General features: G+C 37.0%; 1 protein-coding gene across 1 annotated transcript in view; it reads left to right on the top strand.

Annotated features, from left to right (window-relative positions):
• Positions 1-24129, top strand: part of DPP4 (dipeptidyl peptidase 4) — a 109871-nt gene that overhangs the window by 59791 nt on the left and 25951 nt on the right. The window contains exons 12-20 of the mRNA XM_036746045.1: positions 2156-2291; positions 3728-3772; positions 12364-12471; positions 12722-12789; positions 13538-13591; positions 14203-14324; positions 17053-17100; positions 17366-17464; positions 21396-21465. Of these exons, the coding sequence (XP_036601940.1) occupies positions 2156-2291; positions 3728-3772; positions 12364-12471; positions 12722-12789; positions 13538-13591; positions 14203-14324; positions 17053-17100; positions 17366-17464; positions 21396-21465 (750 nt within the window). The remainder of the gene's footprint in view (positions 1-2155; positions 2292-3727; positions 3773-12363; positions 12472-12721; positions 12790-13537; positions 13592-14202; positions 14325-17052; positions 17101-17365; positions 17465-21395; positions 21466-24129) is intronic.

The following is a 24129-nucleotide window of genomic DNA, read 5'->3' as shown; positions in this document are numbered from 1 at the left end:
CAAAGACTGACCAGAGTCTCCACTTCAACACTCCTCCAGTGAGTGAGAGCCTCAGACAAAATGCTAACCTCTGAGTTTTTATACTCTGTTCAGGGCTCAAAGGATTCATACCTAATGAGCAAAAGGGTGTGAGTCTGGGGCTTTATATCTAGTTAGCAAAAGGGTGTGTGCCTGGAGCTTTGCACCTAGTAAGACTTAATCAAAGACATTTGATTACTTTAGCGTTTCTAAAAGAGTAAAAAAGTTCCACCTTAATTACCAGTACACCCACGTATCCACTATAAGCTAGTTTGTATTGTTTTTTCACCTTTCTTATTTTCCTGGTTAGGTGAAGAATTCCCTGAGACTAGTGATCATGTCTTACTTTTCTTTGCATCCTGCTCATTACCTAGTAGAGTGCCTTATACATACTGCAGTAATTATTTGATAAAATTTGTGGATATTGTATTTTTAAGAATGTAAAGGAGAGAAGAATAAATTCCAACTGAGGTGATCAGGAAAAATATTGTGTAGGTGGTGATATTTAGCTGGGACCCTAATGGATAAATAAGGCTTTGCTAGGTGATAGCAGGACTGGACTGGGAAAGGATGGGGAGAATAAGATTTGGTTAGATGGATAGGTGGGCTAAGAATATTCTGTTTGAGGATATTTTTTTTTTAATTCAGATCTTCTTGACTCTGAGGATCTCCATCCACTAAGCTTCAGTATTTTTCTGAGTGAGAAGTAGAGAACTTCATTAGGTGTACAGAGGCAAGAGTGAGATTAGTTTGTTAAGAGTTCTCAATAGGAGATTTTCTTGGTTGGAAACAGATTTTTGCTGTGAAATAATGGGAGATATGAGTGGAGAAGGTAGGGTTAGACCAGATTATAGAAGGCATAAACTAAAGTCAGAGGAGTTTGGATCTTATATTTTCCTCAGTAGGTTGCTATTAAAGATTTTGAGCAGAAAGATGATATGCTACTGTATTTTGAGAATATTAGTCTGACAATTATGCCCAATTTGGGTCATACAAGTAATAAATTATATAAATGAGGCAGTGTGCCCTAGTGCAGAGGCATCAGAAATGTGGCCCATAACACTCTTGATTGTGGCCTGAACCAAATTAAAATGTAATTGACAAATATTCAACAAAATAAATAAAAATACAATAAAACATAATATTAGATTATAAAACTACATCAATATGCAGGCACCCTTATACATGGTTGAGTGGCCCTTCTTTCTACTTGAGTTTGACATCATCGCCATAGTTTAAATAGAGAGCCAGCTTCAAAGCCAGGAAAGTTGACTTCTGGCTATGGTCAAGGGTTGTCTCTGAGAGATCCAGGCTACACATGTTAGTTGACCTCTTAATGCTTTAGGCAGCCATCTACCGCTGTCTTCTTTATAAAAATGAAATCCTGGGTCTAGTCTATTCCTAAGAAATAAACTTTACTGATTTGATGCATTTTGCTTTAGGCTATTTAAAAAAATCCATTTTGCTGTGGACTAATTTAAGGAGGTGGTGTGTGTGTGTGTGTGTGTGTGTGTGTGTGTTGGGAGAGAGTGACCACAGATTTCTACATTTTTGTACCAATTTCTTTAAGTTTAGTGCCTTTATACAGTTAAGATTTTGACTTGGTAAAGAACATTTTTATGTCCTTGTTTCTTGGCATTTGCAGATTTTTGATTTTATTTTTTTCATTTTGGAAACTGAGTTGAGAAAATGTCATCTGCAAGTATCCCTGATGTGGAGAATATGCACGCAAAAACATTTTGAATTGTCTATAAACACCTCGGCCTGTGTTTCTAATCAACCAATTCACCTTCAGGACATCAGGGAAGAAATGGAAAATGTTACTCTTTACTCCACAGCCTTTTACCAGAGAAAGGCTAAGTTGTAGTTTAAGAGTACCCAAATCTTTTTAGTTATTTTAGTTGTTGCCTTTTCCCCTAAGATAATAGTTTGGTTTCCAGAGCTTTCCCTCATCATTCAAAATTAAGTACATTTTAAGCTTTGGGAAAAGGTCCATGTTATGGGACTAAGTGATTTTGACAAGCAAATAAAATCTTCCTTCACAGCATGGTTCATTACTCTCACATCAGTACAAAGTAAAGTGTCTGATGGACTAAAAATTTATGATGAGCTAAACTTTATCTTTCATTGTCTCTAGTGATCATTACTTGTGTGATGTGACATGGGTGAATGCCGAAAGAATTTCTCTTCAGTGGCTCAGAAGGATTCAGAATTATTCAATCATGGATATTTGTGACTTTGAGAAAGATAATGGAAGATGGAACTGTCCTGTGGTAAGATAGAATGGAGATACATCTTGAAAGTGAAACTTGAATGACAAATCAAGTGGAGAGAGTATATTAGGAACTACAAATCAGCAAACCACTGTGAAGGTGTACTTTAAAAAAATTTATTATGTGATAGGGCAGTGAGTGGATTAATTGCTTTTATTTTCTGGAACTTAGTAATTTTCAATTTTTGTTATTAGTTTTGTTACTAGAATTCATGAAGACTATAATTGGGAGAGGGGATTAATATCTTACAAGGACAAAATCTTACAGACTTCAGAAATAAAGATCAAAAGCAAAGGCAGTAAATAACTCCAAATAGAGGATAGTGTTTTAAATAGAAAAATACATGAAATGATGAGCTAGCTACTCAGAAAAAGATCTAGGGGTCTTAGATTAATGGTCAACTTTAAATATTTTTAAGTAAGAAAGGTCATTAGGAGTTGAATAAAACTGTAAGTATTAGGCTACACAGTATAGAATTATCTGGAGTTTAGTTGCAATCCTGCATAAATTCTACATCAGTGGTCCCCAATCATTTAGTTTAGCCCCATGATCCTCAAAGATGTCCAAGGCTGGATTGATTGTTTTGCCATGTTCCTCCCTCAAAATGGCCCATGGAAAATGATGAGAAGGGATTGTGAGGAACTAGGATTGTACTCTCCTGTGCTTGAAATTTCACTGAACTGTGGGGATGTGAATATAGTGAAAGGTTGCTTTCATACTCATTCCCCCATTTCCCATTGATAAAAATTTATTGGAAACCCCTCCATTACCACTTATGGACTTAGTAGCCTTTTATACCACTACTTGTGGGAGAAGGAGAGTGGAGAGTCTTCCAGTAATGAGCAAAGTAACTCCTCACTACAAAAAGTCCTCGGTCAACATCAGGACTAGAGAAATTATTGCCCCCCCCATCTGTTTTTGTACAACAAAGACCTAAGATTGGTTTTTACATTTTAAACAAAGTTCCATTGTATTTAAAAATGTAAAAAACCATTCTTAACTCAATAGGTACCTCATTTGGATTTGGCTCCTTCAGTGGCTTTCCCACCCCTGTTCCAAAGATAATATTTGACAAGCTCTTGGCATAAACAATGCATCAATGGAGGTAGTTTTCAATTTTTTTTCTTGCTCATCTCAGAGGAATAATTTGAACCTGAATATTAACCATAGAATAACATTCATTGTTCCTTTTTTCTTATGTCTTTTTTGATGAATAGTATTCTATTTTTCCCAATTACATGTAAAAACAGCTTTTAATATTCATTTTTAAAAATTTTGAGTTCCAAACTCCCTTCCTTCTTCCTCTTCCCCCCTCCCTCCCTGATATGATATAGGCTATACATGTGTAGTCATTCAAAACATATTTCCATATTAGTCATATTGTAGATTTTCTTAGCACTCTTAAAAATATCATCATTTTCTATTTTCCTCCTCAGGATCGACAGAAGATTGAAACGAGTTCTACTGGCTGGGTTGGAAGAGTAAGTGCTTAAAATTTATGGAGTTCTTAAGCATGTGGATTAGATATTTGAAATGGTTTCATCTTTAGGCATTTGAAAGTGGAACCCTTCAAATTAAAGAATATTTCTTAAATATTTTCTATGGATAAGACCTTTTTCTAGGTGTTGGGGATATAAAGATGGCTACTTTATAGTCTTAAGAAGAGAGGATGGGAGAGAGGAAGGATTAGGCAAGACATATACCCATATAATCATAATAACAAGGAGGAGTGTAATAGTGTAATATGGAGTGTAATTGGAGTGTAATTCCAAGAAGAGGTCTGGGCAAAGTATCATGAGAAATTTGGCTAAAAAGAGATGACTCAGCACGACAGGGAAATGAACCTGGGAAAGTCTAATGAAGTAGCATTTAAGTTGGACTTTTAAAGTAAGGGATGGACTTCAGCAGATGAAAATGGGAATTCAGCATATAGAAGATAGGATGAGTATTGCACAGAGATAGGAAAGGGTAGGATGAGAAGGGAGGTGGAGTATAGTACCATTTATCTGGAACATAGAGTATATGAAGAAGGTTAAGTTGAAATGAGGCTTGGAAGGCATTTTAGGGCTGTGTTGACATCTTTAATATGAGAAGTATATATATTTTATTTGAGAGGTGAGAAGGAACCACAAAATGGTTATTGAAAAAAAAATGATGACGATAGTATATTAGGAAGATTACTTGGACAATGATGTAATGGGTTGTAAAAGTTATATACCGATGGCAGAAAGAATAATTTGGAAGCTTGATGAGAGAACAGAGGATTTGAACAAGGATTCTTGTACTAGGATGATTAGGGAGACAGAAGCAGAATTTGGCAATTGACAGTAGGCAGAGGTGAAAGAGAGCAAAGTGTCTAAAGGTCTGAGTCTTGGTGATTCAGAATTCAGATTAGTAACTAAAGAAGAGGCCAGTAGGAGTTAATCAAAGTTGAGGATTCATATGGTGTTAATGTTGGAATGTAAAGAGGTCAAGGGAATTCGAGAGTGGAAGGGAGAACATTGCTGACATACGAAAGATTGTGACTGGGTAGAGAGGCCAGAATGAGGTTGATAGTTTGAGAGAATAGGAATCTAGAGACTAAATTTCATGTGAAAAGAGTTAGGGAAATGGGAGCGGTAGAAGCACAGAACATTGTGTTCAGATATATAGAGAATTACAGACTTTATCTAAGTCTCTGGGCCAAATTTTCACAGATCTGTAGTTTGGAAGTTAAATACTTTTGAGTGATGTTCTAAGGTGTGTCCACTATAGTTAATGGCTAAAAGGGGTATGGATAAGGTATTGAATTCAAAGAGTGGGTATTAGAAGGACTAGCAACGTGACTATTGGAAAAACTCAGGATAATGGCATGAGAAAGTGTGATGAGAAAAATACTAAGCTAAGTGCCAAAGTCCAAAACGTAGGTGAGGAGAGTGTCAGTAAATATTAGTGACAAGGATTGGAAGAGGGTGGAATAAACTTCAGAGAAAAGGCTGTTGTAGCCTTGAAGAGAGCAGCATCAGTGAGCAAGGAGCATGTCCACTCTTTCCTCAGGGCTTTTGGAGCAGGGATGAGGATCAGAGAGAAATTGCTGAAGTCTTCATGGCAAAAGAAAGTTTTATATAATCCATAGAAATGAATTGCAAGAAAAAGATTAGGAATCCCCTGTTTGTTGTTAATGTATACACTTTATTTCTGAATGTCTGAAGGTATTGTGAATATAGATGAATTTTGGGGTAGTATTTAGCATACTAAATTTAAAAAAGAAAGAGGGCACATGTGGGGGGAAAATGAAGCAAAAAAGACTGTTGAAATAGTTAGAAATAATTCATGTGGGACCAAAAATAATAGAATTACAGACTCTTCTAGTTACCCATGCTCAATAGCTAAGTGTCATCTTCAACTTTTTACTCTTTCTCCCTATTAACCAATCTGTTGGCAAGTCTTGGCAATTTTACCTTCTTATATGGAGCCCTGCCCTGCCCCCCCCCTTCTCCCCTCTGACACTAATGCAAACCCTCATCACCTCATGCCTGGATTTTTGAAGTGGCCTTTTGAGTGTTCTTGCCTCAAGTCCCTCTCCTCTCTAGGCTATTCAGCTGTAAGATTGAGCTTTCTAAAGCACAGGTCTGACCATGTCACTGGCTTATTCATTTAATGCCACTGGCTCCTTATTGCTTCCAAGATCAAATATAAAATCCACTGTTTGTCTTTTAAAGCTCTTCCTAGCCTTTCCTCCTCCTTCTTGCACCTCACTTCCCTCCATGTATTCTGGATCCATTGACACTGACCTCCTTGCTATTCCGCTACCAAGACACTCCACATCCTGACTTGGGACATTTTCACTGACTAGCTCTCATACCTGAAATTCTCTCTCTACTGGCTTCCCTGGTATCCTTCAGGTCCCAGCTAAAATTCCACCTTTCTCATATTTTATTATTTATTTAATATTTTTAGTTTTCAACATTGATTTCCACAAGATTTTGAGTTAACAAATTTTCTCCCCATTTCTACCCTCCCCCCTACTCCAAGATGGCATATATTCTGATTGCCCTGTTCCCCAGTCAGCCCTCCCTTCTATCACCCCACTTCCCCCCGCCCCTCAGTCCCCTTTCTCTTTACTTTCTTGTGGGGCAAGATAGATTTATATACCCCATTGCCTGTATATCTTATTTCCCAGTTGCTTGCAACAACAACTTTTTTTTTTTCAGCATCCTCTTTTAGAACTTTGAGTTCCAAATTCTCTCTTCTCTTCCCTCTCCACCCACCCTCCGTAAAAAGGCAAGCAGTTCAACGTAGGCCACACATGTATCATTATGCAAAACACTTCCACAATAATCTTGTTGTGAAAGACTAACTATATTTCCCTTCATCCTATCCTGTCCCCCTTTATTCAGTTTTCTCCCTTGACCCTGTGTCTTTTCAAAAGTGTTTTCTTTTGATTACCTCCTCCCCCTATTGACCCTCCCTTCTATCATCCCTCTTTTCTTATCCCCTTCCCCCTACTTTCTTGTCGGGTAAGACAACCAATTGAGTGTGTATGTTATTCCTTCCTCATGTCAACCCTGAGAGCAAGATTCAGTCATTCCCCCTCACCTGTCCCCTCTTCCCTTCCAACAAAACTGCTTTTTCTTGCCACTTTTATGTAAGATAATTTACCCCATTCTATCTCTCCTTTTCTGCATCTCTCAATATATTCCTCTCTCACCCCTTAATTTTATTTTATTTTTTAGATATCATCCCTTCATATTCAACTCACACTGTGCCCTCTGTCTATGTGTTATGTGTGTGTGTGTATACACATACGTACACACACACACACACACACACACATACACACACATATATATGTATATTCCCTTCAACTACCCTAATACTGAGAAAGGTCTCATGAATTACAAATACCACCTTTCCATGTAGGAATGTAAACAAAACAGTTCAACTTCAGTAAGTCCCTTATGGGTTCTCTTTCTTCTTTACCTTTTTATGCTTCTCTTTATTCTTGTATTTGAAAGTCAAATTTTCTGTTCAGCTCTGGTCTTTTCATTGAGAAATCTTGAAAGTCCTCTATTTTATTGAAAGTCCATATTTTGCCTTGGAGCATTATACTCAGTTTTGCTGGGTAGATGATTCTTGGTTTTAATCCTAGCTCCTTTGACCTCCAGAATATCATATTCCAAGCCCTTCAATCCCTTAATGTAGAAGCTGCTAGATCTTGTGTTATCCTGATTGTGTTTCCACAATACTCAAATTGTTTCTTTCTGGCTGCTTGCAATATTTTCTCCTTGACCTGGGAACTCTGGAATTTGGTGACAATATTCCTAGGAGTTTTCTTTTAGGGGTCTTTTTCAAGAGGTGATTGGTAGATTCTTTCAATTTCTATTTTACCCTCTGGTTCTAGAATATCAGGGAAGTTTTCCTTGATAATTTCTTGAAAGATGATGTCTAGGATCTTTTTTTGATCATGGCTTTCAGGTAGTCTAGTAATTTTAAAATTGTCTCTCCTGGATCTATTCTCCAGGCAAGTGGTTTTTCCAATGAGATATTTCACATTGTCTTCCATTTTTTCATTCTTTTAGCTCTGTTTTATAATTTCTTGATTTCTCATAAAGTCACTAGCTTCCACTTGCTCCAATCTCATTTTTAAGGCAGTATTTTCTTCAGTGTTCTTTTGGACCTCTTTCCATTTGGCTAATTCTTCCTTTCAAGGCATTCTTCTCCTTATTGGCTTTTTGGAGCTCTTGCCATTTGGGTTAATCTATTTTTTAAGGTATTATTTTCTTCAGTATTTTTTTGGGGTCTCCTTTTAGCAAGTCATTGATTTGTTTTTCATGATTTTCTTGCAACAGTCTCATTTCTCTTCCCAGTTTTTCCTCTACTTCTCTTACTTGCTTTTCCAAATCTTTTTTGAGCTCTTCCATGGCATGAAGCCAATTCATATTTTTCTTGGAGGCTTTTGATGTAGGCTCTTTGACTTTGTTGACTTCTTCTGGCTGTGTGTTTTGATCTTCTTTGTCATCAAAAAGATTCTATAGTCTGAGTCCGTTTTCACTGCTGTTTATGTTCCCAGCCAATTACTTGACCCTTGAGCTTTTTGTCAGGGTATGAATGCTTGTAGAGTAGAGAGTACTTTGTCCCAAGCTCTAGGGGCTGTGCTGCTGTTTTCAGAGCTACTTCTACTCCACAGTCACCACAAGCTCTGCCACAGCAATGCTCCTTCTCCCCCAAGAACTGCCAACCAACACTGCGACCCAGATCCAAGCAGGGCAAAGCAAGAGAACCTTGCCTCTCTACCAGCAAAGTGTTCCCTGCACTCCCGCTTTGATCTGCTGCTTGATTCCTCCCACTGGGTGGGCCTGGGGTCAGAAGAAACTGCAGCTGGAGCTCTGGAAGCAGCTACAGGAGCTTCTTGCTGCTGCTGCTGTGCCACTTCCTCCACCCCCCAGGGCTAGGGCTGGACCCCTCTCACCCCAGTCTAGCAGTTTTCCCACTAACCTGCTCCGTTGTCTTTGGTGTTTATGGGTTGAAAAGTCTGGTAACTGCTGTAGCTCAGTGATTCATGGCCCTATGGTCTGCTCTGCCTGACTCCCAGTCTGGTTGATCCTGGTGCGGTCCACTGCTGGGCTGAGCTCCACTCCTATCACCATGCAATAGACCCTTTTCAGTGACCATCCAGGCTGTCCTGGGCTGGAGACCTGATTCCCTCTGCTATTTTGTGGGATCCGCAGCTCTAGAATTTGTTCAGAGCCATTTTTTACAGGTGTTTAGAGGGATTTGGGGGAGAGCTTAAGTGAGTCCCTGCTTTCCAGGTGCCATCTTGGCTCTGTCCCCCAAATCCCACCTTTTTTAAGAAGCCTTTCCTAATTCCCCTTAATGTCTTAATGTCCCCTTAGTGCCTTTTTTCTGTATTTGTTGGTACATAGTTGTTTGAGAGTAGTCTCCCCCATTAGCCTGTGTGTTTCTTGACAGCAGATGCTGGGTTTTTAGCCTTTCTGTCCCAGCACTTAGCATTGTGCCTGGCACATAGTAGGCACTTAATAAATGATATGTATTTGACTTGATTTTCAGTTGAAAATTTTTATGTTTGTATTATATATTCCCAGTTGTTGTAGGACCAGGGTTTCCCTCTAAATCTTCATCCCCAATTTGATCATCCAGCTTCTTCTAGAAGACCTCCATTGGTGGGTACTTGTTAATTTGGGAGGTAGCCCATTCCACTTTTGAGCTGCTTTGATTATTAGAGAATATTTCCTTTTCAAAATTTGATTCTCTGCAATTTCCATCCATTGTTTCTAGTTCTGCCATCTAGGGCCAAGCAAAACAAGTTTTAATTCCTCAACTGTCATTATGACATCTCCGTAAATACTTGGAGACAGCTATCATGTATCCTTTACCTTTTCTTTTTCTCTCTTTTTCTTCAGGCTAACTATTCTAAATTCTTTCAAATGATTCTCATGTGACATAGGTTCACAAACCCTCCCATCTGAATCATCTTTCTTTGGATGGACTCTATCATGTCAATACTTTTCTGAAATTGTGGCAACTACAACTAAATGCAATATTCCAAGTAATCTGATCAGGACAGAGTAGACCAAGATCTTCATTTCCCTCATTCTGGACCCTTTGCTCCTATAAACACAGCCTTAGCACCAGCATGGGTGGTTTTGTTTGTTTGTTTTTGGTTTTTGGGTTCACAAACACTGTTGGCTTGCTGACCTTGATGTTCACTAAAATCCTCAGATCTTTTCCTCCTGCATCATACACTTTTACATTTGTTGGGTTTTTCCCCCCACATAAATGTAGGCATTTTCATTTATCCCTATGCAATTTCAGTCATTTTAGATTGAGCCCTTTGTTTTAACTCACTGAGAACTTTTCAGACCCCAGATCAAATATTCAAAATGAATAAACACTATCCTTTTCAGCTTTGTGTCAGTTTTACTTCTTATAAACAGGTTATCTGTGTTTTCATCTAAATCACTGGTGAGAATGTTCCATAAGACTAAATACATATTCCTGGTCTCCTCACCTGGAGAATTTTCTCCATTTTGAAACTGATCCATTAGCCACTATTCTTTGGGTCCAGTCTTTCAGCCAATTCAAAATCAACCTAACTGTGTTCTCCTTCAGCACATATTTCTCTGTCTTGTCCATTAGTGTTTCTTAGCAGCTTATAAATATGAAATGACTTGCTGACATGCAGGCATACTACATCAAAACATTAACCTCTTCTTCCAGTCTAGTAATCCCATCAGTGGTAAAGAAGCACCCATGTAGGCAGAACAAAAGGAATTCTCAGATATAGGGAGTTGGCAACTCATTTCAAGTTAGATATTTCAGTGACAGAACATTCACCCACCCACTGTCAGCACTGAAAGTCAAATGTCCAAGGAAGTCTGATTCTATCCAACAGAAAGTAGTATCACATCTACCCCACTCCACACAGTACCTGCTGGTACACATGGGAATGCATATTTGAAAGAAATAATGATCATTATTTGGTTTCACATTTTACAAAGCACTTACAAACATTCTAGGAAAGCATATAGATTCCCCCCCCCCATGTTTATCTCATTGCCACTGCATTACACAAGTTTTTGCAAAGGAACTGCATTGTGACAGCTATGGAGTAGAAAGAAAGATCCACCATACTGTTTTCCATGGTAAACAAATGACTTCATGTGTTTTTTTCTTTTTTTGTAATCATATACTTATGTCAGGTTTAAGAAAAAATGTTGTTTGGATGGATTCGCATTTTTTTATTCAAAGGGGTGATGCCACTCCTAATTTAGGGGAATCCTGACTCGCTCTCTTGGGGGAATTGGCCTCTGCGAAACCTAAAGCATTTAAAATTCCTCCAGGCACTGATTGGACAGAGGGGAGAGGTTTGCCAACATGAAAAGTGGTTTCCTCCATGGCAAGAGACACGCTACACTTCCTCACGACTCCTTGAAAAAAATATGTTTTTTCCTCTCTGTATTTAACCAGACAGATGCCACTTTTCACACATTTCTACTAGGCACAACTCCATCCAGGGGAAACAGGGAAATGTATTAAAAAGATAAGGCTGTGAACACAGGTCTAGAGAGGGGAATGTGTTTCAGAGTTCCATAATGAGAACACCGAGTGTACTGCACATTCCAGCTTGCTCCAGAAATGAATTCACTTTGAATCATTCAGTAGGAGAGGAAAGCATTTTTCTTCTTTCCCTCAAATCAGTAGAATTGCAAGATGAAACATCAAAGATGAAATAAATCAACAATTTAAAAAGTGGGTCATCTATTACCTGCTGTCAAGTGCTTCGTGGAAATCAAAGTCTCAAAGATGACATTTTCTTTCCTAGCTCGATGGGAGGCCTGTTTCAATTTAATTAATGTGCTATTCTACTTCCCAGTTTTTGTTGGGAATATGGGAATTTTCCTTCTATAGAACTGTGATTTCTATTATTAAATATAGTTAGAAAACGAAAAGACCTTAACGTGAAAATGGCAGACGTAAGAATGTATATACTTTAAAATTTCGAATTTGCAATGCACAGCACCCTATGCCTCACTGTATCTGATCCAAAGCAAGATCGAAGAATTCACATTTTGCTTTTTCATTAAGAAAACAGTGCTTAGAATGATAGGAAAACTGTCCGCTCAGTCTCCTCTCTCACTTCTCGTTCTGCCAGAAGGCTGCAACACCAAACATCACCAACCTGAAGATTCTACCTTCTTTAATTAAAGGAATAGGCAAGAGTGTTTTAGCTGCATTTGTAAGACACACAGTTGTGACAATGGAGCAGTCCTTATTGAAAATGAAGAGAGAACATGTTTTGTCTACCTAAGGTCAGCTGTAATAGAATTACGCTTGTGAAGGGAAAATAGGTCTCTTGATTTTCCTTTGGCACCTATGTGAGTATCATTTATTAGTAAACATTGTAATATTTACTAAACACTTACTAGGGTGGACTTAGAATCAGAGGGTCATAGATTTGGAGCTCTTAGATCACCCACTTCAGCCCACTTATTTTACAGCCAAAGAAACTGAGATGAAGTGACTAGCTCGAGGGTCTATTTTTTTTAACCTTTAAAATTTTTTTTTTTAGTTTAATCCTGCGGAGCCTCACTTTACATCAGATGGTAATAACTTCTACAGGATTGTCAGCAATAAGGATGGCTATAAACACATTTGTCATTTTAATGTTACCACAAAAGTGAGTATTCTTTACTACAACGTTTTTGACTTGCATTTCTCAGGGCCAAAAGAAGATCTTAGTCAAAAAGGAAATTGACAGTTGCATGATCATATGATCAATTTGATGAATGCATACAACTAAGACAGATCTGTTTCTCTTCAGGAGGGACATAGGATATAGTTACTTGAATTGTCCATACAATTGATTGAGCTCTCAACTTTAGTTAGTATACACCCTCCAATTAATGGCTTTTTAAACCTCTCTTCAGGAAGAAACATTTATTACTGAAGGACAATGGGAAGTAATTCAGATAGAAGCCCTCACCGATGAATACCTGTAAGTATTCCATTAATAATGTAAGTATAGAACTTAATGGCATAATAATAGTGATTAAAGAAATAATAGAGCAGAAAAAGTTGTATTTGCAGTCGAGGACTTGGTTTCAGATCCTCCTTCTGTCATTTACCATCTCTGTGACTGTTGGCAGACTTCATTTCTTTATGTGGGATCAAAGATGTAGAGTCTGGAGGGGCCTAGGGGACCATCCAATCCAACTTTCTCATTTAACGGATGAGGAATCTGAAGTACGGAGAAGTTAATAATAATAATAATAATAATAATGATAATAATAATAATAATAATGAGGAAGGATTTAAATTCAGAAGGATTCCAGGTCTAGTGCCCTATCTACTGTACTACCTAGCTGCCTGACAACTGTTGAACTCCAAAACCTTCCAACTCTAAATCTGTGATACTAATATAGTTTTTGCTTAGAAGTAGGAAGAATCTCCTACCAATAACTGGTAGCCCATTTGTAATGTATTCAGTACTTATTTTCTTTTAACATATGGTAACCTGATTTTCATATATGTTCAGTAGACTTGATATTATGCCATTATCCCAGTTCCACCTCTTGCCTCTTACCTATTCTGTTTTACTGGTGCTGTACCTTTAGCCGAACGTAACATAGGAAACAGGAGATTCATATGTTTTGTCATTGAATGTTTGAAAAAGCCACTTGGTGTGTCCATTTCTGCCTACCATACATTGAGTCATTTGAAAACAGTAACCATTTTATTTTCAGATACTACATCAGTAATGAATACAAGGGAATGCCAGGAGGAAGAAACCTTTATAGGTGAGAAAAGTTCCATGAAGTTTTTTAACTGGCATATTTTTAGTTTTTCAACTTTTTTTTTGGTTCTTCTTGTTCAGCTTGGTATTTACTAAATTTCAGTTGTTCATTGATATGGCACTCTTCCTTTGTTGAGCACTTTAAAAAATGTTGACACTTCTGTTTGTTTATGCATCATTGTCACTTCCCAATAACTGAGTTCTCTCTCCCCTTCCCCCACCAAGCCCTCCCTTGAAATAAAGTACAGTTAAGAGAACACACTGACTTTGATAATGTCCGACGACATCATTGTTCCATTTCACACCTGTATAATCTATCATCCCTTTACTTGGAGGAGGGAAATATGTTTCAGTCTATTATATACTCTTCATGTCCATGGGAACTACAGGGCATCATATTTCAGTATTGGGTCATTTTAAAAATATATTTTGATATATTTCTACAAAATAGGCTTAGGGATGTGGGATTTTAAAAGTTTGTTTTCAGAAAATAGTTCAATGTGACGGACTTACTGATAGGACACTGATAACTTCTAGCTGGAAAATGAGATCCTTTAGCTCTCTCTGATTATTTGTTAATCCAAACATTAACAATTGACTTTTTAACTTTTACAGAATTAATCTTGATTCATCTAAAGATGTGAGGTGCATTACCTGTGAATTTAATCCAGAAAGGTGTCAGTATTTTTCAGTATCATTTAGCCAGGAAGCAAATTATTATCAACTAAGATGTACAGGTGAGTTTGAACTAAATTTGTCCGTGTAATCCAGTGTTTACTTTGCAGCAGGGCAATCTAAGATGTCTCCTTTCGCTTAAGTAATAGCCGAGTAAGATTAATAGATGACAATGGATTTTATTGTCAGAGAGCTTGAATTAAAATCCCAGTTGTGCTACTTAGACCTTTGTGACCTTGGATAAGCATCCCCTCTAAGTCTTAGTTTTCTGGTCTGTAGAATGAGAAGGAAAGACTAGATATTTTCTAAGGTTCCTATTAACTCCAAATCCTAAGATTTAAAAATACTTATTCACATACCTTTTTTTAATTGTCAAATTATGCATTTACGGGCAAGCATCATTTCCCCTTCTTTGTTTAATTTTGTTTTTCTTTTGGTACTAGTGTATTTTAGTGTGTAAACTCTTTATTTGTAAGGTTCAAATCTAATTAATTTCAATGAATAGTGTCCCACAGTGGTTCCCAGGTGGGTCCTTAATAAATATTTTTTGATGATGGCGCTAATGGTCTACTCACAAACATTGCTCACCCTCATGGAAAGTAATTGTTCTGTTGGACATTGTTGCTGTTGAAATTCTCTGGAAAGTTAGAGTTTCCTTGACGCTATTAACACTGAGCACATGGATACTATAAACAGGGAAAGTGCTGCTGTGGAGCTCATCTGTGTTTGGTTTGGATTTAGGTATTTTTTTGAGAAGACTGACCAACTTCATATGAAATTCATGTTCCTTAAGGGAATAAAGATTCTGCATCATTTGCAAACAGAAGTTTTGTTACTGCCTTGTTAAATGAAATATGAACTTTTAAAAAAAGACTGCCCATTTCTTATGTGATCATTTATACAACTGTAGAAGCACTCTTACACAGTCATAGAAACAATTATGATTTCTTGTACAATCGTTTTTCTTCTTAAGTTCATAATAAAAAAATAAAAATCCCAAGTGGTCACCAAATAAAGATCTCCAAACTAGTCACTTTTTTGATTTTTCTAAAGGTAGTTCTTACCAATTTGTTAAATAAAAGTAAGTGATTTAAAAATCAGATAAACAGTAGCTGAAGCAATCAGTATGCTCAAGAGGATGTAGCTGCCAAAGTAGAATTGAGATTGGCTATTTTTCAGGCTGGATATTTCCTTAGCTTAGGGTAGAAAATGAAAGTTATAAAGCACACATACATTTTCACATAAGCTACAACAATTGCCCACAACCCTTTTTTTCTCTTTCTGTCTGTCTTTCATTCTCTTTCTCTGTATGTTGTGTATGGTGGTGTTTATAAAGTGCTTTCTATGTATTAGGTGCTGTGTCAGGTACTGGCAATACAAAGCCAATAATGGAATTGTCTCTGGTTTTAAGGAGCTTAGATTTGATCACTGGAGAGGTACATGTATATATACATATAAATATGTGACCCTGGAGAGATTACTCAACCTGTTTGCCTCAGTTTCCTCAATTGTAAAATGTAGATAATAATAGCACCTACCTCCCAGAGTTGTTGTAAGGATCAAATGACATAATAGTGGTCAAGCTCTCAGCACAATGCCTATCTAGCACATAGTAGACACTATGTAAATGTTAGCTATCATCATTATTATTATAAATGAAAAAATATATATGTATAACTATATAAAAGAACTTATATGTGTACGTGTATTTACATGAAAGTAGGCAGCCTCAGAATCAGGAAGAACTGGGTTCAAACTCTATCTCTGACATATCTATACACTGGGGGATCCTGGACATGTTTAACTTTCCAGTACCCTGGACAGTAACTCTTCAGTTCTCTAAGACTATAAGTTACAGATCATGTGCTTTTCTGCCTCAGGATAGGAAGTTTCCTCGTTGGGTGTTCCCTGCGCCAGTGAAATTACAGGTCTGGTTCAGGTATTTCTGTCTTCATAGGTTTGTTTGTCTCTCTGTCATTTATCTAGTGTGTGTCTAGTGTTTATAGGGCATAGCGGATAGGGTACTGGACTTGGGAACACGAAGATCTGGGTTGAAATCTTGCTTCAGACACTTATTACCTAGGTGACATTGGACAGATCATTTAACAACCTCTCTGGTCCTCAGTCTCCCCATCTGTAAAACAAGATGGTTGTACTTATTAGTCTTTAAGGACCTTCCAGCTCTAAATCTGTAATCCTAGAGTTCTTTGTCTTTTGCTCGGAATGAAATGTTCACAGATTTTTATTTTAATGCTTTGAGGAAATAAGAAATCACTACCGGAGGTTTAGAGGTTCGTCAATACCCACTTTCCTATAAATGTATAGCAGTGGTCATCAGAGGGATTAGGAAAAATGGTGAGGTTGGCTAACTGAAAATTCATCACCATTGTTACTGAAACAGGTCACAGTACAAATCCTCCAGATGGTGGATACTATAAAATGGACAACGAAGAATGTTGGTACCTCAGGGAATGTCAGAGCTGGATAGGCCTTTAGACCCCATCTTGTCTATCCTCATTTTAATAAGAAAATCAGTATCCAAATGAGTGAAATGACTTGTCTACTGTGCCATGTTATTGCCCCTCCTTATTATCAGAACAGGTTTTACGAAAAAGAAAAGAAAATGTGAATTATAAAACATTCTGGGAAAGTTGAAGACATTTGAAAGCATCTTTGAAAAGCAGCAAATGCAATCTTCTCTTCTTCTCCCACCCACCCAGTACTTCCCCCCATCTCCCAGCCCCCCCAAAAGTTCGTCTAAACTTGTCTTTTCTTTTGTTGTATTGGCAGGTCCTGGCATTCCCCTTTATGTTTTGTACAACAGCCGCACTTCTACAGGTATCTTGTAAGCTCTCACCCTTTCTTGCTGGCTATGATGGTGTGTATGTGTATTAATGTTGAATATGATTATAATCTCCAATAGCATTATTTTCTTTAGTTTTAAGGCCCTTAACAATGAACCCTAGAAAATGCTTAGAATCTTTTATATATATATATATATGGATTATGTATCAGTGAGTCACTTTTTTCTATTTGAATGTATTGCATAATAAAAATGACTCAGACTGAAATGAATTACTATTTTTTTTATTCTCTTGCTCAGTACTTGAAGTGCAGGAAAACAACACAGAATTGGAAAATATGCTGAAGGAAGTCCAGATGCCCACAAAAGAAATCGACTTCCTTACATTAAATAAAACAAGTAAGTTAACTAAGACCTATATGTATATATTACTCTGGAACAGCATTTTCCAGGTACATCCATAGTTATTATTTTTAATACCTGATATTTTATTTTTTCCCAATTACATGTTAAAACCATTTTTTTTAACATTTTAAAAAAGCATTTTGAGTTTCAAATTCAATTCCTCCTTCCCCTATTCCCTCTCAGACACAGCAAGCAATCTGATATAGGCAATACATGTGCAATCATGTAAAATACTTCCTATTAGTCATACAATGTTATTTTTAACAAGAAACTGAACTTTTAAGAAAGTCTTTGCCTTACGGTATACACTGCATGTATATTGAATTTTGTTTTTCAAATTTTCAAAAACTATTGTTTCCTGCTACATCTTTGATCAGAACTCCTTAAACATTCAGTTGAAAACATAACATTCTTATAATAAATTAGTGAATGAGAAAACATTTATGAAGTGCCTTCTAGGTTGCGAGGCATTTTGTTAGCTGTTGAGGATACAAATGCCAAAGCGAAATTATTCTTGCCCTCAAGGGACTTAATTTTTAGTATAAGGAGTTACATGTATTAGGAGAGTAGTGGCCTAGAAAGAGAATTTTGGTCTGGGGAATTCAGGAGATAGTGAATGGAGTCAGGTGATAGGTGTCCTCTTTTAGAATTCAGTTCAATTTAGTAAACAATTATTAAACTCTAAGTGCTGGGCTCTTAAGCTCTGGGTATCCAAATAAGAAAAGGAAGGTAGGCCTTGCCCTCTGGGAGCATACATAATCTAATGGGGAAAGACAGTATCCAAAAGGAAGTTGGAAAGGGGGTGGGGACAGGACACCAGTGGGTAACAGTATGGGGCATCTTGTTCCTTGGAATTGAATCTAAGGAGAGCTGCAGATGTAAAGTGGAATAAGCTGGAAGTCCACTTCCTGCTCTTTATAAAGGAAAGCTTTATTTAGGAAGAGTTTATTAGTGCAGTAGAAGCAAAAGTAGTGTTGAGTTGATTATCATTCTCTGAGCAAGAGGTTGAAAATGGAGGTGGGGTTGGATCCAAGGTGGGGTGTGTGGTGCAGGTGGCAGAATGACTAGGGTGGATGGCTGCATGGGATTTGGGCAGGGACACGTCAAATATAGTGGTTCAGGGGAGTTTGCATTTAACCAGTCAGAATTATTTGACCCCAGGGCAAGAGTTCTAAAACATAGTGGATTAACAGAGAAGGTGCTACTACATTTTAGGTACAACAAACTGAACTCCTCATTCTGCCCCCATGGAACAGACCAGGTTACAGCAATGCACTGTGTAATTGGGTACTCATATCTTGTACCTGAGGGTAGCTAGGTGGTGAAGTAGATAGAGCACCAGGCCTGGAGTCAGGAAGACTCATCTTCCTGAGTTCAAGTCTAGCCTGAGGTACTTACTAACTGTGTGATCCTGGGCAAGTCAATTAACCCTGTTTGACTCAGAGTTTCCTCATCTGTAAAATGAGCTGGAGAAAGGAATGGCAGACTAGTCCAGTATCTTTGCCAAGAAAACCCCAAATGCAGTCATGAAGAGTCAGACGTGACTGAATTACAGCAACCGTCTATCATTATTCAGTTAATTACATTTGAAAACTTCAGTCTTAGTCCTCAGCCTTTGCACTATGCCTAGAAGATACGAACTGCCTAATAAATACTTTCTCATTCCTCAGAAGAGGTAGAGTGAATTTCTGAATCTTTTTTCCAAAACTCATTTTGTATATTGAACATAAAAAACTGGTGTGAGCCCTGTTGCATCAATACCTTAACCAACCACAGGACAGATACACAGATTTCCCTTATCTTAGGGCTCTTCAGGAAGACATGCTGTTTAGAGTTGTGAACTTTAAAGTATCATCACCTATTATATCCTGTTCTTTTAAATATTAGTTAGCTGATTTACAGTTGTTCTCAGTACTTAAACTGCTTTCATCTTGAACACTTTAGAAACCCTACCTTAAATTCAGCTGTCACAGTGGAAATTTTTCTTTGGGCTTTAGCAACATTAACCAGTATGATCTCATTTAAAATCAAGGCAAGGGCTGTCTACATCTTCTTTGATAAATGTGTCCTACCTATGGTCTCTAGGGTCTGTAATAAATATTTTCTCCCCAACTATGTCATGAAACAATTGGATCATGTTAAAGAAACACACATTTTCATGGCATATAGTCCTACTTTATTCATAGCTCTCTAGGCTATGATCTTAGCACCCATTCAGATTCTCATGTCAATGGCCTTAGCCATCAGTAAATCTTTGGTGGTCTTCATTCCTTATCCTCAAACAAATAAGGAATGGTTAGAAATTCTCAGCAACTTATGACTAATGACATCATCCTTCTAAACTGTTAATTACTATAGTAATTAGATCATCTCAGATGTAACATCAGTTTCTCTTTTTAAATGATTTTGTTCTGTTTTTATTTTTAATTGCTCTATGTCATATTTTTAATTTTGTATGTCACCTCTGATAAATTTTTTGGAAGTAAGCAGGGTATCAAATCCTAATTAATAGAAGATATATAAGTTAAGGTTTTCCTTTTCAGCTGCCTGAAGGTTTGTTTTTTTTCCCCTTTTTGGTGGATTCCTTTTAAAGTATCCTGGGAAATTAGGGTTACAGTTTCTGTAAAGGCTTTTCAAGAAACTTGCTTTCAAAACAAGCTGAGGTGCAGGAAGAGATGTTAGAAGATCTCTCTAGGAGTTAGATCAAAAATCTAGACATGGAATAATTGACTCTCTCCCCCTCTGCCCCCCCCACCTCTCAAAGGAGGGGCGAAACTAGGAAAAATGACATGCTTTCAAAACTGAAGTGCTTCAGTTTAGTCACCTGGCATTGATTGGAGAAGAACAAAGGTCAGATGGTGTGAATCACTAGCAAACCTCCATAATCAGCCATTTTAATTGAATGGTTCCCCATATGATGGTCCAGTGGTAAATATATATGATGGAAATTTGAATTTTTGGTATTCGCTTCAGCGTCACATTTAGTTCAGAGACACAAAAAATAGAATTTAGCTTTCTGTGCCAGCACACTGTAAGGTATAAAGCAGAGAAAGTCTATCTTCGTACATAAAGAAACCAGTCCTTCCTCTTTCATACTGAAATAACTACCAGAAAAGTAAAACAAGAAGTAGAAGAGATAAAGAAAATGAGTTAAAAACTATTTTAGTCAGAAATAATCTTGTACCTCACAGATACATTTTATCTTTTCCATACGTACTTTAAAAACACCCTAGTCTAAATTTCCATTTTAAATTTCAGAGCAAAGGAAATTAATTTATTTAGGGGCAAGTGTTACTAAAAATGCATCTATAAATAAATTAAGAGTCCAAAGCCAAGATGATACAGCAAGTAAATAATAGATTACTCTTTCTTAGGTCCCTGTTCTTCACTTAGTTCCATAATTCTAGAATGGCAACATAATTACAAAAATGTTATTAAATCAGAATTTTAAAATCGAGTTGTGGCCAACTGAATATCTGAAATAGCTTCAGGAAATTTCAAGGGAAAGGAAAACATTTTGCAGGAAAAACTCAGAACATAAGTCATAAACAAAATAGATAGCTTGGATGCCAAAGAATGAAGTAATAAAAATATAAGCCTTAGAAATTGTAATAGGCGCTTTAATATTATCAAGTACTATATTAATATTGATACAATAGAAACAACTTTATTGTTTAAGTATTTTCAAACTGATTTTACAGGTCAATTTAGATCTTTTAAAAAAATACTAGAACCAAACCTAATTAGTTTCAGTTTCTATTCTATTGTAACCTGCCTTCTTTCAGGCCTTGGTTGTAGCTTATAATATATATATATATATATACACACACACACACACACACACACTTCTGTATGCACACATATCATATACTGGTGTTTTTTAATAGCCTTTCATAACTCATTCACTTTCTTTTTTTTCATTTAGAATTTTGGTACCAGATGATTCTGCCTCCCCATTTTGATAAATCCAAGAAATACCCTCTTCTAATAGAAGTGTAAGTATGAATCAAAAGGATTAAAATGTACTTGGGTGTTTATAGCCATGCATTACTTAATGATTTTTTACCTGGAATAGTCTCCTGAAGGATCCAACAACATTTCTTTCCCTATGTTTTCAGAGGTGTTTGGTAGCAATTTCATGATTTTTCTCTATCTATTTTGGAATCACAAATCAGTGGAAAGGCTTTCCTGCTATCCGTGCTATCATTGTTCAGAAGCACTAATCCAGGCCTCTTTTCTTATATACCTTCCCTTAAGTAATCTGACTTTGTATCTTCATTGGAGAAGAAGTGGACACATTCTGCATCTGTCACCATGACCATTCTTTACATCATTCTGAGGTTGCTAACAATGTAATCTTTAATTTTCCTGCATTTCTAATTTTAATGAACAATAGCTATGGTTTAGGACTGACATTCTTCACTATCTCTTTCTTCTGTCTTAATAGAACATCTCTCCATGATTACCTTTGGATTCTTCTTTCCCTTGAGGTTCTGTTCTGTTAATTTATGAAGACTATGTTTTTTTCCCCTTTAATGAAGGAGATAAAATTAGGTATGAGAATATTATTTATAATTTAGAGAAATCATAAAGCCTTTGCCTAAGAAATGTAAATATTGAGAATAGGTCACAGTGTGGACAAATCAGCTGCCCAGTCTTTTCTAAATAATTCAGCCTTGTAAGTACTTTTTGAAAATCGTAGTGATAGGTATGTTCTATTATTATATTAATATTTAGGTTACTCCTGTCCATATTTATTTATTCTTCTCCTTCCCCGTCCTAAATTCCTATTTCTGTTAATACTTTTCTCATAAGTTCAGAGCTAGAAGAAGTGGTGTGCTGGTAAATGTTTAATCACCAGCTCTCTAGGAGAAGAAAAAAAAAACCCATACACACGACACACTTTTAAGTTTAACCTAAATTTCTAACGTTTTTTCCATCATTTTCTTAAGTCTAGACAGTGAACAAAATAATAAGTCAAATCTTGATTTGTAACATTTGTAAATATTCACATTGAAAACTTACCAGTTAGCTCGAAGGCTGGTCTGAGCTGGCTCAAGCACATCTCTGGTTGGAGGGGAACTTAAAGTTTATCAGTTCAAGATACTTATTTTATAAATGAGCCAACTGAGAACCAAAGAAGTCAAGATCTAAGGTCATAGAGCTAATCATGCAAGTAGTTAGCAGGACTAGGAGAGAAACCTGTATCTTCAGACTATAGATACAGTGTCCTTCCTTGTAAATGAATATCAGCATTGCCTACAAAAACCCTGGTTGCTTTTCACATCTGTGTTCCAATAGAGCATGTGAATCATGGGTGCAGAATGTGCTCAGTATATACTAATTATAAAAGCACATTGGTAAGTGATTGATTAAGAATGAAATTAGTGTCGTAAATCTAGAGCTAGAAGGAATCTTAAGGATCATTGCATTTTATGGATGAGAAAACTGGGGGGCTGGGAAGATTGAGTGATGTATCCCTTCAACCCACCTCTCCAATGAACAGCTTTTACTATTTTGCAGTGTTTTTCGGGTCTCTACTCACATAGCTCCCACCCTCACCACCTCTCACCTAGGTTATTGTAACACTCTCCTAATTGGTCACTTTGCCCCAGGTCTCTCACCACTCCTATGTGCCCCATACACTGTTGCTAAGCAGTTTTCCTCAAGTGGAGATGTGACCATGTGACTCCCCTAACTCAGTCAACTCTAGTGGCTTCCTATTTCCTCTAGAATAAAATAGAAATGCCTCTGTTTATCTTTTAAAACATTATACAACCTGGTCCCAACTTACTTTTCTAGTAATTACTCTCCCTTTTGCACTCTGTGATTCAACCTAATTAACCTTTTCTCTTTGTCTCACCCACGACAGATCCATCTCTATGTCTTTGCCTAGCTCATCTTCCATCTTTGGAACATACACTTTCTTTTCCTTTGCTTCTTTCTTTACAATGCAGCAAAAGCACCATTTTAAAAAATTAAATATTTTTCGATTATCAAACATTAATTTTTTTCTCTTCCCCCCCCCAAAGCAAAAACAAGACCCTTTTAATAATTACGCATAGTCAAACAAAATAAATTCCCATATTGGATGTGTCATGTCTAAAAATTGAGTGTCTCCTTTAACACATTAGTCTATCACTTTCTGCTCACTTTAGTCTGTATCAGTTCATATAAGTCTTCCCAGCTTTCTCTCAGACTACCCTTTCATCCTTTATTATGGCACTGTAGTATTCTATTACATTTATAGACTGTAATTTGTTCTGCCATCCCCTATTTGTTAGGTTTGGTTTTCAGTTCCTTGCCCCTACCAAAAAAAACTGCTGCTATAAATAACTTATGTGCCTGTAGGCCTTTATTCCTTTGATTTCTTTGGAGAGTAGGCCTAATAATGGTATCACTGGGTCAAAGGGCGTGCACAGCGAGTAACTTTTGGGGCATATTTCCAAATTGCTTTCCAGAGTGACTAGACCAATTAATAACTGCCACAGTCATGCATCCCAATTTTTATTATTTTCCTTTATTGTCCACTTTGCCGGCCTGCCAATGGTCATGAGGTAGAACTTCAGAATTGTTTTCATTTGCATTTAAGTCCTAGTGTTTGGGATCATTTTTTCATGCAGCTGTAGGTAGCTTCAGTTTCTTCCTTTGAGAATTCC

The sequence above is a fragment of the Trichosurus vulpecula genome, chromosome 2, assembly GCF_011100635.1.
Source record: "Trichosurus vulpecula isolate mTriVul1 chromosome 2, mTriVul1.pri, whole genome shotgun sequence".
NCBI classification, from domain to species: domain Eukaryota; kingdom Metazoa; phylum Chordata; class Mammalia; order Diprotodontia; family Phalangeridae; genus Trichosurus; species Trichosurus vulpecula.
Note: the sequence above shows the minus strand (reverse complement) of the source record. Positions and strands in the feature narration are given on the sequence as shown.